Raw genomic sequence first — 14,196 nt, 5'->3', positions numbered from 1 at the left:
GCGCCTTCCCGGGTCTCGTTTTCCTCCTGGAAATTGGCAGCCAGGGAGAACGACCCCACTTTGCCTCTCAAAGAATTCCAGGCTGGCCCCCGGAAACCCCGATAGCCTGGGGAAAGTGAATCTGTGATGGGGGCCCACTTGGCGGGCTCCTGCACATTGTTCGGGGCTCAGCCCAAATCTCCTTCCTCCAGGAGGCCTTTTCTGTCTCCACTCCCCACCCCACCGCTCTCTGCCCGGAAAAGTAGCCTCTCCTTCCAACAGGACAGGTGACACACTCTCCCTTCCCTACCACCAGCTGTCCCACCCTGCAGATTCTTAGGGCCGACTATCAGAGTGCCCCGCAGGGGGGGGTACCCAGGACCCTGGGCACTCTTCATATGTTCTCCCAGCTTGTGCCATACGGTGGGCCAGACCTGGAGGCCGCAGCTCAGGAGTCAGGCCTTCCCCGACTGAGTACCATTTTGGGGATCCCAGGTGGCCCTCCCAGGACAGCAGGGCTGGGAGGGCTTTGTGCTGGGGGCAGAGACTTGGCTGGATCTGGATAATCACAGCCCATGGCGGAGGTGGAGGAAGGTAAATAAATTGTTAGGGATAGACTGTGGGGGAGGGGGAGAATGCCAAGTAAACCACATCATAGAATCTGGGCCGTGAGGTGAGGGGGTGGGGAAGGCCAGGTCCCCGGGATCCAGGAGCTCCCAGGAGAACTGGATACCTGCAGACAAGAGGGACTGTAAGAGTTTCCATTTCCCGGGGCCAGGCCCCGGTTGTGGAGGAAGGGCAGAAAGAGCGCCAGGTCACCGATGGGATCATAGCCCCAGGTCCCTCATAAATTAATGGAGACCCCCCCAGGGCTAGGTGACAGCAGGGGTGATCTCAGGAGGGAGTTCAGAGAAGGCCCACACTGGGGACCTGGTGAGGGGGCTAGAGCAGCCCAGGAGGCCCTCTATCCCTGCAAATATCTTCTTTCTTTTCCTTTTTTAGGGCCCCACCCGCAGCATAAGGAGGTCCCCAGGCTAGGGGTCAAATCAGAGCTTCAGCTGCCGGCCTACACCACAGCCACAGCAAGGCGGGATTTGAGCTGCATCTGCGATTTACATCACAGCTCATGACAATCCCAGATCCTTAACTCACCAAAGGAGGCCAGGGATTGAACCTGCATCCTCATGAATACTAGTCAGGTACGTTTCTGCTGAGCCATGGCGGGAACTCCCAAATATTTTTGTTTGTTTGTTTTCATTTTTTTAGGGCCGCACCCATGGCATATGGATGTTACCAGGCTGGGGGCGCAAATCAGAGCTACAAGCTGCCTGCCTACACCAGCGCTACAGCAACTCAGGATCTGAGCCTCAGCTGCAACCTACACTCAACTCTGGATCCTTAACCCACTGAGCAAGATCAGGAATCTAGCCCACATCCTCATGGATACTAGTTGGGTTCATTATCCCTGAGCCACAATGGGATAATGAACCCCTGCAAATATTTTCTTTGTAAGGGGAGCTTCTATGCCCCAGGCACAAGTTCTGGAGCTCAAATGGTGGTATTCACATGCATTCAGTAGACTAAATGGGGCTCCTTGCCTCTTGGTCGAGGAGCACTGGCTGTGGATCCGAGGTCCTTACAGAGGGTCCAGGCCTGTCTCTACTGCCAGCTTTCCATGAGCCTTAGGTCAAATCCCTCCCCACCTCTGCTTCCCCATCAGATAATGAGGCTGCTAAGCTTGTTGCCTGGAGGTCATTCCAGTTCTCTGTGGGAGGAGGCTTTCTGCCCGACCTGTGGTAGGGTAAGCAGTTCCCAGAGCCAGGAGAAAGGATAGGGGTGGAGGAGCCAGGGCTCCTCCTGTCCCGCCGGGGTTACTGGTTGGCAACTCTGGGCTCTCAGGCTGCAGCTCCGTAGAGTCAGGTCTCCCAGAGCCACAGTCCACGCAAATCCCACCCCACCCCGCCCCGCCCCGGGTATGAGGGAGCCTGATTATTATCTCCGGCCAGCTCTGACTCCCGCAAATGCCGAGCCGCAGCTGGGCCCCGGCCCAAGTGCTTGGGAGCATCTAGCCACCGCGTGGAAGGGGCTGTGGCGGCCGCAGGATAGATTTAGATCAGCTTTTTATGGAGCTCGGGGAACCACAGGCTCGAGACCAAAGGACTCTCAGAATCACAGGCTTTTAAAACCCTTGGCCTCTCGGATGCACGGAACTTTAGCATTACAATTCCTAAGCTCTAAGCTCGGAGAACACCTCCCTGAACGTCTCCTAGTGAAGCTGGAGAAGTGAGCCCAGAGAAGGCCCACACCTCTCTCTAGGCAGCACAGCACTAGGCTCCAGTAAGCGGGAGTGAGCTGCAGGGACCCGGAGGCAGAGGCGCAGAGGTGAGGGCTTCCGTCCCACTGAGAGGCTGCCTGTGGTGGGAATCCTGGGCGGCAGAATCAGAGATAAGCGGTGGTTTGCAGGGGACCTGAGCCTTGGCAGCAGACACAGTGGCGCCGTCTGCCGGCTACACGAAACGTGCAGCGTGGGGGTCCCCGGCGAGAGCGAAGCTGCGCTCAGCACTCAGCCAGCCCTGAGCTGGCCACGTTCTACCTCGGAAGGTGGGCTGTCCTCCTGTGTTTGCGCCTTAGGCCTGAGGGAGGTCGGGCTTGGTCTAAGGGCGAACTGGGGCTGGACGGCCAGGGTAGGCCTCAGCCTGGGCAGGGCAAGAGCCAAGCTGGGGCTGCTGGGCCTCAAAGCTGGCTGCTGTCTGCCTCTAAATCCAGACCCTGGGTTGGGTCTGGAATCCCACCGTGGGTGGGCTTTGCTCTCGCACAAGGAGGGGCCATGTCCTAGCTCTGCCCTTGTCAGGCTGTGTGGCCTTCAGGTAGTGACTTCCCTTCTCAGGGTGCAAGTTCACCTGCCCGGGGCGTTGGAAGGATCTCCTGAGACCCGACGTGAAGGCCCCAGCTTATGCTAGGCTGCTGGGCTTGGAATCCCCATCTGCTTCCTCTGGTCTCCCGCGCCCAAGGTTTGCCCGTGTCCTCTCCACAGCCCAGCCTCTGGGCTCTGCCCCGATTTCTCTGCAATGCCTGCACGTCGCCCCCACCCCACCCCAATCCAGTTCAGGGTGCCCCTCATTGGCCCCTGCCAGGCAGGACTCTACATGGGCCATAATGGGCCCAAAATAGCACTGCCTTTGCTGCTTCCTGCAACCCAGCCTGTGGCTTAAGGTCCGTGAGGACAGACAGAGAGACTTGGTGTTTGGCAGGCATGCAAAAGACGTGAAGGACTCTCCAGAGGCCACCGGGGGCATTTTCTGCCCTCAGGAAAGCCTCCTGCCAGGCTCTCCTCTGTACCACCCCGGCCTCCATGCTGCCTGCTGTGTGGGGTCAGGTAGTCTCTCTCCCTATCTGTGCCTCATCTTCCCTGCGAGGTAGGTGCCTAGCTAAACCCTGCCCTTGGTCCCCAGCCCGAGGAAACACCTAGAAAACCCCCTTGGAGATGGCTTTGGGCTCCTGCTCCCTCCTCTGAAGTCAGGACATCTTTCCCAGGGCTGGTTAGAGGAACAGGAGCCAGACACCTCCTGGGTGACTGGATGTGGCTCTGGCTGCTCAGACTGTCTCCTGTCCTCCAGCCACCCCGCGTGGCTGCCCTTCTCTTCTGTGACACAGAGGCCTGAGCAGACAGATCACATGTGAATCCAGGCTCTACTCCTTAGCAGGTGGGTGACCTTGAGGAAAGCGCTCAACTTCTCCGAGCCTGTTTCCTCATCTGAAAACGAGGATAATAATGGTACCAACCTCCCAGGACCATTGACGATGAAACCAGATGAGCCATGCTCCTGGCCTGCAGCAAACGCTCAGTACATGGGAGCTGGAGTCAGTGTTTTGTGACCTTCAAGACCTAGTGGGGGGAGTTCTGTGGTGGATCAGAGGTAACGAACCTGACTGCTCTCCATGAGGACGTGGGTTCGATCCCTGACCTGGGTTGAGGATCCAGCACCTGCCGCCAAAAAGCAAAAAAAAAAAAAGAGAGAGAGAGAGAGACCTAGAGGAGGGTCCCATCTGAATTCTCCAGATTTGACTCAATAAATATTTATCTTTATCGGAGTTCCCGTCGTGGCTCAGAGGGCACGGATCTGACAAGTATCCATGAGGACGCAGGGTCCACCCCTGGCCTCCCTCAGTGGGTTAAGGATCCGGCGTTGCTGTGGCTGTGGTGTAGGCCAGCGGCTACAGCTCCGATTCGACCTCTTGCCTAGGAACCTCCTGCTGTGGGTGTGGCCCTGAAATTAAAAGAACAAAACAGAACCTTATTGAGCACCTACTGTGTCAGGCAATGCAGGTGGCCTGGGGATGGAGCAAAAAACAGGTCTGTTCTCCCCCCGCCCCCAGCGTGCTCACCCTCTGGCTTCCCTCTTCCCTGCCTCCTCCTCTTTCCCTCCGGCTCCTGCTGGGCCCACCCTCAGCCCCTCCCTCCAGGCTCCCCCACCCTCCTTGTCCTGACCCAAGCCCCACTCCCCACTTCCTCCACCCAGCAGCCAGCCTTGGCCATGCCTTTTAAAGAAGGGCTTCTCCAGACTTGTGGTGGCCTAGGGGGAGGGAAGGGACTGGACTTTGGGACTAGCAGACGCAAATATGCAGGATGGATAAACAATAAGGCCCTATCGTATAGCACAGGGAGAGTATTTAATATCCTGTGATAAGACACAATGAAAAAGAGTATACAGGAGTCACTCGGGGCTGTATCGTAGAAACTAACACAACACTGTAAACCAACTACACTTCACTAAGGTTTTTTTGTCTCTTTTAGGGCCGCTCCCGAGGCCTATGGAGGTTCCCAGGCCAGGGGTTGAATCGGAGCTGTAGCCGCCGGCCTACACCACAGCCACAGCCCCATCAGATCCGAGCCGCATCTGCAACCTACACCACAGCTCACGTCAACGCCGGATCCTTAACCCACTGAGTGAGGCCAGGGGTCGAACCCAAGTCCTCATGGATGCTAGTGGGGTTTGTTAACCACAGAGACATGATGGGAACTCCAATGTTTTTTTGAGACGATACATAGATACTATTCTAGTAGGGAATTTATCTGAAATGAATGAATCCTCATCATTAAAAAATACTAACAGAGTAAAACAAAGCAGTGGCTCTTCACCTCTCCAGCAAAATTAACCCATGCTGTCAGAAGCCAGGGTAGCAGTTACCCTAAGAAGGAGAGGCTGGGGGAGGGGCGCGAGGAGCTTCTGGGGGATGGCGTGCTTGTTGACTTCATGACAAGCCCTCCAGCTGCCACTGACAACTTGAGCACTTTTCTGTACAAATGCTATACTTCAACTACAAGAGTGCCTAAAGAAACACTGCCATCCGGGTCCCTCTCAGCATTCTGCTTTAATTGCTCTGGAATGTGGCCTGGACCCCTCAGGGGATCAGAAGGTACAGCAAAGATTGAGAACCACTGCTTTAGGAAGGCCAGGCCTTCCGGGGGTCTCCCCGCAGCTGGGCGCCAACAACCGTGCCCCCCAGAACCTCCCAGCCCAGAGCTGAGCAGCTCCGGGCTGCGCACCTCTCCACAGGCCGCCCGCATCCTGGACGTGGCCTCCAGGGAGCAGTGGGCTGGGCCGGGCCGGGCCAGTTCCTACTGCGGCCCTGGGGCTGGGAGAACCCCGAGGATCCGGCCGCTGGGGCAGCTGGCTGGTGGCGAGGGAGGGGCCAGGGACCCAAGGGGGAGAGGCCAGGGGTCTTGAGAGGGGGCAGCGCTATCTGGGGACGGTGCTGCCAGCTAGTGCTTCAGTTCCGTCTCCACGAATTAGCCCCCTTTATCTCTGGGCAGAACGCCTCTGTCCCTTGCAAACCAAAGCCCTGCACACCAGGCAACAGCCCTGTGGGGCGGGCTAGCAGCCCGTTTCCCAGATGAGGAAGTGAGCCTCAGAGGGGGACACAAGTCATCCAAAATCACATCGTTAGTGGCAGAACCACATAGATAGCTCGTTTCTGTCCAGCTTCAAAGCCTGTGCTCCTTCTACGTTTTGCTTCACCATAAAGGCCACATGAATGTAGCCTTCTACTCTGTTTTCTGGAACCCCCTCCTCGCCAGCCCATCCCAGCTGGGATCACGGGGAGGTGCTCCACGCGTGCCCCACGGCGCTGAGGGGCCGGCGGGCCCAAGATACGCCTGCACCTGCCTGCAAAGCACGAAGCTGCGCTCCCCGGCAGCAAGCAACTTCAGTAAAGACTTCATCGCTTCGGTTGGAAAATATCCAAACGTGTTCGGCGAAGCTGGGGCACAACCTGCCCTTTTCCAGAAGCCGTGATCTCGCATCCCAAGGCTGTGGCTGGTGGCACGGGCTCTCTGCCCCTGTGAAGAACGGCCCCGTGCTGTTGGCCTTGGCCTTCTCGTGTCTGATTTAATGACCAGAAATCAGACAAGGCTCGGCTCCCGCCCTGCTTACCTTGGCCTCTGTCAGACTCCGAGCCTTGGAGGCTCTGCTGGAAAGCACTGGTTCCTGGGGGGGGGCGTGGGATGGGGGGCGGGCCCCCCCACCTAGGTTCCCTTTACAGTGTGTGTCATTTTCAGATTCCCAAGTCTGATCCCAGACCCACTGATTCAGGAGCTGGGGAGCAGCCTGGGAATATGAATTTACACGAACACGTAATTTACGTACGATGCTTTGTATTCACAACGTGACCTGTCAGAGCCTAACGCACAGCCCTGGTTATAAAGCACTGGACTCGCACAGAGCCCCGGTTCTCCTGACAAGGACACTGCAGCCCAGTCCGGGGCCGGCTCGCCGGCGCAGCTCTCTTCTGGGCCTCTGGGTCCCACTTCTGCCCACTGGTGTCGGGAGCGCTGAGGTTGCTGGCGGGAGGCCTCCACAGCTGCCGACGGGGACGAGGCGTTTGGTGCTTCTATTTATTGACTCTTTAAACTTCATCATCCAAGGACAGTTAATACATGACTTTTTGGTAGCAAGAGAAACATAACCTAAGACCGCAATGACCCAACCACCCAAACAAAAACAGAACCAAACCAACCCCATCTGACACCAGACCTCCGGAGCTGCAGCTGAAGCGCGGGGTTGGGTCAGAGGGGCTCCTGCATTCTGGGGGGCGGGGAGGGTCCCCAAAGAGGCCACATCTGGCCCCTCAGCAGTGGGCGTCCTTCCTGCAAGGGCCGCCCTTGACAGGAGGAGCTGTGAAGACAGGGATTCAGTGGTCAGAGTGAGGGGCCCCCAGGCCCACCCTCCCAAGGTGACCGTGCGTGCCAGTGCCTGAGACACAGGGGCTGGGGGGCAACTGGAAGCAGAGGGAGGGCCCTTTCCCTGCTCAGGCCAGGAGAGAGCCCTGGCCGAGGCCCCCTGTGTTCCTAAATCCGGAAACCACTAAAAGCACTGCCCGTGAGCAACGAGAGGCCAAGGCCCAGGGAGGCCCCACAGAGTCACTGTCCCCACAGCCATCGCCTCCTTGCTCCCAGAGCCTGAAAGGCCTTGGTCCTTGGCTCTGGACACTGGAGGGCAGCGTCGTCGGGACGAGGCCGTGGAAAATACATTAAGAGGCAGTGTTTGAGTGCCCTGAACATGCAGTGTGTGCGTACGTAACGAGAGGGGGACTGGACCCCCCAGGAAGGCTGGTGAGGGTCCCAGGGGGGCTCCCAGGGCAGCCATAGGGTCGGGTTTTTCTTCCTCTGTCATTTCCTCCAATCACTCCCTGCCCAGGTCATTGCATAAATAAGTGCTTGGGAAGGTACACACTAAAAAGAACATAAATACTGTACATGGGAAAGGGTTCCATGCCCCAGCCCTCCCACTGCCCCCAGAAGACCCTCCAATATTGCACATGGCCCTCCCCAGCCCCGTGGGGTCCAGGCCCTGCCGTGTCTTTGGTAGAAGCTCCAGGGTCAGAGGTGCTGGGCAGCCCACGTGCCCCCTCCCCACCCGCACTGCAGCGGCCAGAGGCTGGCCAGCAGGTGCCCACGAGGCACGGTTCTGCGAGGACAGGAGGCAGCCCACGCGGGCGCAGGTGTGACCCTGGTCAGACGCTCCTGGTCAGAGTCCACGCGTGGGCTTGGAAAAGGCAAGCAGGCTGCGGGCAGGCGGGTGGACGAGTCCCGGGCCGCCGCGGACAGGGTCACACCCGCCACAGGAGGAGGTGGTTCGTGCTGTCATCTCGGCCCACGGCCTCGCTGCTGCCGCTGCCCCCGCCGCTGAGTCGGAAGTCCTCGTAGCCATCGCCTCCACTGATAACCAGCATTTTGGGCCTGGCCGAGGCAGGGCCTCGGTGCCGGGGGGAGTCCCGATGCTCCAGGGAGGGCAGCCTCTCGGGGCCTGGGGGTGAGGGGAGGCTCTGTTAGCCTGGGGGTGACTGCTGGCCGCACCATCTCACCACGGCCCAGAAGATGGCAAGAAAGACAGGCGCACTTCCTGGAAGCCCAGGACTTCCTCTTCCCGCCTGGTCCTTACTTCCCAGGCAGGGGGGGCATGACCTCCCAGAGCCACGGACGGTTGGACAGACGGACGGCACTTTCTCTGACTCCTGCACACCCGTGGCCCTCTCCGCGCTCACCCCAGCAGCCCTTTCCCAGTCAGGCAGCTAGGTCTTCTCTGGACCCAGCCGCCTCCTGACCGAGGCGTCCCTGCCTGATGCCCAAAGCCGCTTCCTCCTGGGAACGTGGTTTCCGGCCCTGCCGAAGCCAAGACTTTGCTAACGGCGACTTCAATGCATCTCCTGCCTAATACGCTGCACTTTCGCATTCTCACGGTCCATTTCCTGTCCTATCCGCCCTTCTGCGTCCTGATTTCTGGTGCGAATTCTGCTTCCGCGCTGGGCATCACCTCCTGACTCTACTTCCTGCCCTAGACATCGTTTCGAGTCCTGTTTGATTTCCTGTGGTATAGACCCCATCCTGTGCCTTATTCTAAATCTTTTTTTTTTTTTCTTTTTTGGCGGCCCCTTGGCACATGGATTCCCAGGCCAGGGATCAGATCTGAGCTGCAGCTGCCACCTACGCCGGATCCTTAACCCACTGTGCTGGGCCACAGACTGAACCTGCGTCCCAGCTGCAGAGATGCTGCAATCCTGTCGTGCCACAGCCGGAACTCTGCGATTCTTAACTTACAGTTCACTCCCTCGCTCTCAGGACATTCTCTCGGGGGAATTTCTCTCTCTCTCTCTCACACACACACACACACACACTCCTAGTAGGAGATTTTATTTCCAGGTCTCTATAGCCTACTTCCTGTAAAATGCGCCACCTCCAGCTCTGTTACACTGTCCCTCCCTCTAATTCTCCTCTGGCGGGACAGCGGGGAGCCTGAAACCCAAAGCCTGGGTGTCCCTGGGTTGGGGCAGCAAGGGTGACCCACCTGTGTCTGGGGGAGGTGGCGGCGTGGGGCAGAGCAGGTTGAAGCCGTCTGGAAGCTGGACTGCAGCCAAGAAGCGGACGTGGCCAGTGTGTCCCTGGCCTAGGCCAGCAGGGCTGAGGGGCGCCCGCGGGCAGCTGACGGTACTGGGTGAGGTGGGCATGGTGAGCACGACCCCCGCACTGGTGCCCACCCACAGCAGCTCTTCACACACCAGCAGCGCAGTGATCCTCAGGCAGGCAGCCTTGTGCTGCCGGATGATGGCATCTGAGCCTGGGGTGGGAGACACGCCAGAGCTGGGGCCGAGTACCTGGCCTGGCTCGGCCGCCTCGAGGCCAAGGACAGAGAGCTCTAAGGGGAGGGCACTGGCAGAGGGAGGTCAGTACCTGCCAACATCCTGTGCACGGGAGGTGTGACATCGACCTCTGCCAGCTGCTCAAAGGTGTCTGGATGGTAGAGACACACGTGAGCACTGCCCTTCAACGTCACCCACACGCCCAGGCTGGAGTCCACCATGCAGGCCACACTGCGGCTAGAATCCTGCCCCACGGAGAACGTGTGCTGGGGGGGCAGGGCAGAGAGCAGACGGGTGACTGGCAGGCCTGCCCGGCCCAGCCCTCCCTCCCTCCTCCCAACTCACACCGAATCGCTCCGGAAAGCCCACTGGACTGGCAGCAAAGGCAGCCTTGCTCCTCCGTGCGGTGATTAACCTCTCAAACCCCGGCTTCACTGGAGCCTCCCCACTGACGCCTCGGGAACTAAAATCGAGGTGCCCTCTCCCCACGAACCTTGAGTGATTTAATGACCAGAGCAGTTCAAAGCTTGAAGGGGCTTAAGAGCAATCACTGGCCTGACCCTGGACAGCTGGGGAAGCAGAGGCCTAGCAGGGAAAGGTGCCCGCTGAAGGGCACTAGCAGGTCGGTCAGACCTGGGCCCACACCTGAACTCCCAGGCCAGCCCACCATGGGGTAAGGGAGCAGGAGATCAAGGGAGCCAGCTACCCCTGGATACCCCGGCTGACAACCTCTGACCACACGCAAGTGAAGTTAGGACTCGCTGTCAGGGTGGGGCTGAGGAAGGCTGACCTCAGAAAGGGACTCTGTCCACCCCTGAGAGACCACAGGACCTGAGCTGAGAGACAGGACTGGGGGAGGACGGATACAGAATCCGAATGGACCTGGAGCACCCCCTGTATCCCTCAGCAGCTAGAGAGAAGACAAGGACCAGAGAAGGACACGGGGGCCAGGGGAAAGCCTGACCTCTCAGCTGGATGCTTTCACGGCCCCTGGTCTCATCTCCTCTCTCAAGGGCCCAGCGCACCCCAAGTCACCGATTCCGCCCCCCCCAGCCCCCCCTACCTCCAGCTGCAGCGTGTCTGGGCTCAGGACAAGGACTCGGTTCTGGCAGCCACACCACAGCCGCCCCCCCACAGACACCATCTTGGTGATGGGGCTCCCTTGAGCACCCAGAGGCACGGATTTGAAGTTCTGGGGGTCCCAGAAATGGCCTGGGGTGGGAGTGGGGTAAAGAAAAAAGCAAACTGTATCTAGCATTGCCTTTGAGCCTCGCCCTGCCCTGAAATGAGGTGCCAGTGACCTCATTTATCAGTGAGGGCCTGGGAATTGCCCCAAGTCCCATCGCCAGGCTTGTGGTCCCCGGGCCCCATCTTGCTCAGGAGGAAGCTCCCTACCAGCAAGGGGCTCCAGGGGGGCGGTGGCGGGGCGGGGCTCACCTGCCTCTCTTTGGTAGACCACGAGCTCTCCATTGGCCAGAGACACAAACACCTGGTTATTGAGATACCTAGGCGAGGAAAAGAGGACTCAGGGGCTCCAGGAGGCCAGAGGAGATCGCCTGGGCCTGGGGAACCACTGACAGGATGACTACGTTCCAGAAGACCAGCTCCTCCCACCCTGTTCTCCAGGTGAGGGGCACCTGAGTCTAGGAAGGGGCAGTGACTTGCAGAATGTCACACGGCGTGTGAGAGGCACAGCCAGTCTAGGGCAGTCTTTGGCCTCTAGCCTCCACCAAAAGGAGGGGTCGCAGGGCGGGGGACCCGGGTAAACAGACGGTCTGCCCGTGTCGCTGAGAAGGGCCGGAACCAGAAGAGCCAGCCAGGGGCCTTACAGGATGCAGGTCACGGAGGCCGCGTGCTGGAGCTTCATGCTGTTCCTGCGATCGCGGATGCTGTCGGAGGACTGGTACACGTGCACGCTGTGGACGGGGGTGTGCCCTGTGACACCAAGCCAGGAGCCATCCCGCCACCTCTTTGCTGCCACCACCATCTCCCTCTTTTTTTTTGTCTCTGTAGGTCCGCACTGTGGCATATGTAAGTTCCCAGGCTAGGGGTCAAATCAGAGCCGAAGCAACGCCAGATCCAGGCCTCGTCTGTGACCTACACCACAGTTCACGGCAATGCCAGATCCTCAACCCACTGAGAGAGGCCAGGGATGGAACCCGCATCCTCACGGATGCTAGCTGGGTTCGTTACTGCCGAGCCATGATGGGAGCTCCCGCCACCATCTCTTCCGCCCAAGGTACGAAGTCCCACAGCCTCCCTGTGGCACCCAGAGGCTGCCCTGGCTGGCAGGCCCCTTGAGGTCCGACCCACAGCCCTCCTGCTTCAGGACACTGTGTGATTTCCAAAGCAGGTTCTGGCAGCAGGAGCCCAGCCCCGCCCCTGGCCCTACCAGCCATCCTCAGTGCCCAGCCACACGGAGCTCTGGTAGGCCTCAGGGTCGACGCTCAGCAGGTCCTCCAGGCTGCCTCGGGTGAAGGAGCCACGGCTGGAGCGGCGAAGGGCTCGCCCATCCATTGGGCTGGTGCCGCAGCGACCGCCAGGCCCAAAGGAGCCAGAGAGCGGCAGGAAGCCAGGCTCCTGCTCCTCCTCTGAACTGGTGGTCTCTGCCGTGGCCTCTTTGGAGCTCGGGGTCTCCTCATCTGACGGAGACAAAGGTCTCTGCCTGCACCCTCCTCTGACAGCTTCCTAGGCCTCCCTCTCCCCTGGCACCCCTCTGGGCCACTGCCCCGGGGCTTCCACCGCCATTCACCCCACTCCCCGGCCTCGCCCTCAATTCAGCCCGAGAAACTCTGCTGGCTGGCGGCTTGGTGCTACAGGCTCCTCATCCTCGCCTGGCCTCCTCCAATCCAGAGTCATGACCAGAGGGAGCTACCACCTCACCCCCGACTCTATCTTCCTTGACAGGCCATTCCAGGGCGCTCAGGATCCAGCCTGGCCCACTGCCCCCTGGATCCTTGGGGCCATAGCCCCCGCCCACCTTGCCGCTCTCTGTGCTGCCATCCCAAGAACTGATGCCCTGCCTTGCCTACCCACACCCGTCCCTCCTCACCCATCAGTGCCAGCTGGCTGTCCCCTCCTCTAGGCAGTCCACCCTGCCTGACACCCGAAGCTGGGCACTTACTGCCAAAGCTAGAGGAGATGGTGGACCGGCTGGCCTGGCTCTGCAGGGTCCCTGAGGGGCTGGGCGAAGACTCATCGTCCGAGTCGCTGTCAAAGGGCACCAACTCCGGGCGAGGGTCACCCTGGCCGGGGCCTGGCGCCATCTCCAGACCCGAGCCCGCAATGGAGATGTGCAGGCACGGCTGGGGTCCCGGCTCGGCCAGCGTCACCCCTTCCTCGTCTGCGGCCTCGACATCCAGTTCCGGCCCGGCGGGCTCGGGTGCCGTCTCGGAGCAGTTCCTCAGCGACACCGGCCGCTCCCTGCGAGACAGAGGGGTGGAAGGAGAGCCGCCAGGAGCTGCCTCGGCCCCCTTCTGCTCCCACCACCGCCAGGCCCCGCCCACACGACGTCGGGCGGGGCCTATTCGCGCCCCGCCCCACCCCACCCCGCCCCCCCTCCCAGGCCTCACCTGAGGCAGCGGCGCTGCAGGCCCGGCACCGCCCCGATGCAGAGGATGCGGGCGGAGCAGACGGCGATGCAGGCCTCCACGTCCGGCTCGGCGCGCAGGCTCAGCAGGCACACCTGGCCCACGTAGCCGTCGCTGTTGCACACCCACACCTCGGGCGTGGGCTCGGGGCAGCTGCTCAGGGTTGGGGCTGCGCACGAGAACTGCGGAAGGCATAGGGAAGGTGCACGGAGGAATTGCAGCCAGCTCCACACGGATCCCCAATACACCAGTACACGTGACACACATCCCTGTGTGATACAGGCTTCATCCATTCACACGTACATGAATGGATGAGGAGAGAACCCTGCCACGTTCCAAGACACGTAGACACACATATACTCCAGATGTGATCGGCATGCCCGTATTTGTGTAACAAACGTAAAAGATGGTTATTTTTGTCCATGTTTGCAGACTCATACACGCACCTAAATCAGACATTTTCACATCAAGGGTACAGCCTTTGTTCACAAGCACATGTACATACATGCACCAAAATACCCACATACATGGGACACATATGCAGTGTTTGTGTGCTTGTGCAGACAGCTGTACACCCAAAGGCAGAGGGAGCCATCACAACGTTCAAGACATGTACATAGTGCTGTATGCAGAACAAAAACACGAGAACACATGCTGGCTTAGAATATGTGCCCCTCGCACCCAGGTGCTGCCACACACCTGCATGCCACTGCGGGTTTTCATGATGGGGATGGCCTTCAGGAACTCGGGGTCTAGACAGCTTTTGCTGGACGCTGCGGTGGAAAGAGACGGACAGCACTGCTTGGCACCCCCTCGCCTGGCCCCGACCAGGCCCACTGCCCGCCCCCGCCCACCGCCCCTCGCAGTGTCTTCAGGGAGAGTCAGGTGGTTGTGCGTTATGCCCTGCCTGTCCTCGGTCTCAATTTTCCCATCTGTACACTGCGAGAGAAACGCCCAGACGTCTCCAAGGATCTTCTAAACCATGGATCCT

At 59.7% G+C, this 14,196-nt stretch overlaps 1 protein-coding gene across 2 annotated transcripts in view; it reads right to left on the bottom strand.

The window, feature by feature from the left end:
• Positions 1 to 6,617: 6,617 nt before the first annotated feature.
• Positions 6,618 to 14,196, bottom strand: part of ARHGEF17 (Rho guanine nucleotide exchange factor 17) — a 59,275-nt gene continuing 51,696 nt past the window's right edge. The window contains exons 12-21 of one of the 2 annotated variants that reach the window (XM_047754038.1): positions 13,905 to 13,978; positions 13,188 to 13,387; positions 12,740 to 13,038; positions 12,008 to 12,257; positions 11,445 to 11,531; positions 11,053 to 11,120; positions 10,679 to 10,827; positions 9,707 to 9,881; positions 9,324 to 9,593; positions 6,618 to 8,285 (exon numbers count right to left, since the gene is read on the bottom strand). In XM_047754038.1, coding sequence (XP_047609994.1) covers positions 8,089 to 8,285; positions 9,324 to 9,593; positions 9,707 to 9,881; positions 10,679 to 10,827; positions 11,053 to 11,120; positions 11,445 to 11,531; positions 12,008 to 12,257; positions 12,740 to 13,038; positions 13,188 to 13,387; positions 13,905 to 13,978 — 1,769 coding nt within the window. In that variant the 3' untranslated portion in view covers positions 6,618 to 8,088. Of the gene's footprint in view, positions 8,286 to 9,323; positions 9,594 to 9,706; positions 10,109 to 10,678; positions 10,828 to 11,052; positions 11,121 to 11,444; positions 11,532 to 12,007; positions 12,258 to 12,739; positions 13,039 to 13,187; positions 13,388 to 13,904; positions 13,979 to 14,196 lie in introns of those variants that run through there. The other variant, XM_047754039.1, reaches the window with a different exon arrangement.

Source organism: Phacochoerus africanus, chromosome 11, assembly GCF_016906955.1.
Source record: "Phacochoerus africanus isolate WHEZ1 chromosome 11, ROS_Pafr_v1, whole genome shotgun sequence".
In the NCBI taxonomy this organism is placed as follows: Eukaryota; Metazoa; Chordata; class Mammalia; order Artiodactyla; family Suidae; genus Phacochoerus; species Phacochoerus africanus.
The sequence above is the reverse complement of the archived record's forward strand: the minus strand, read 5'-3'. Positions and strand labels throughout refer to the sequence as shown.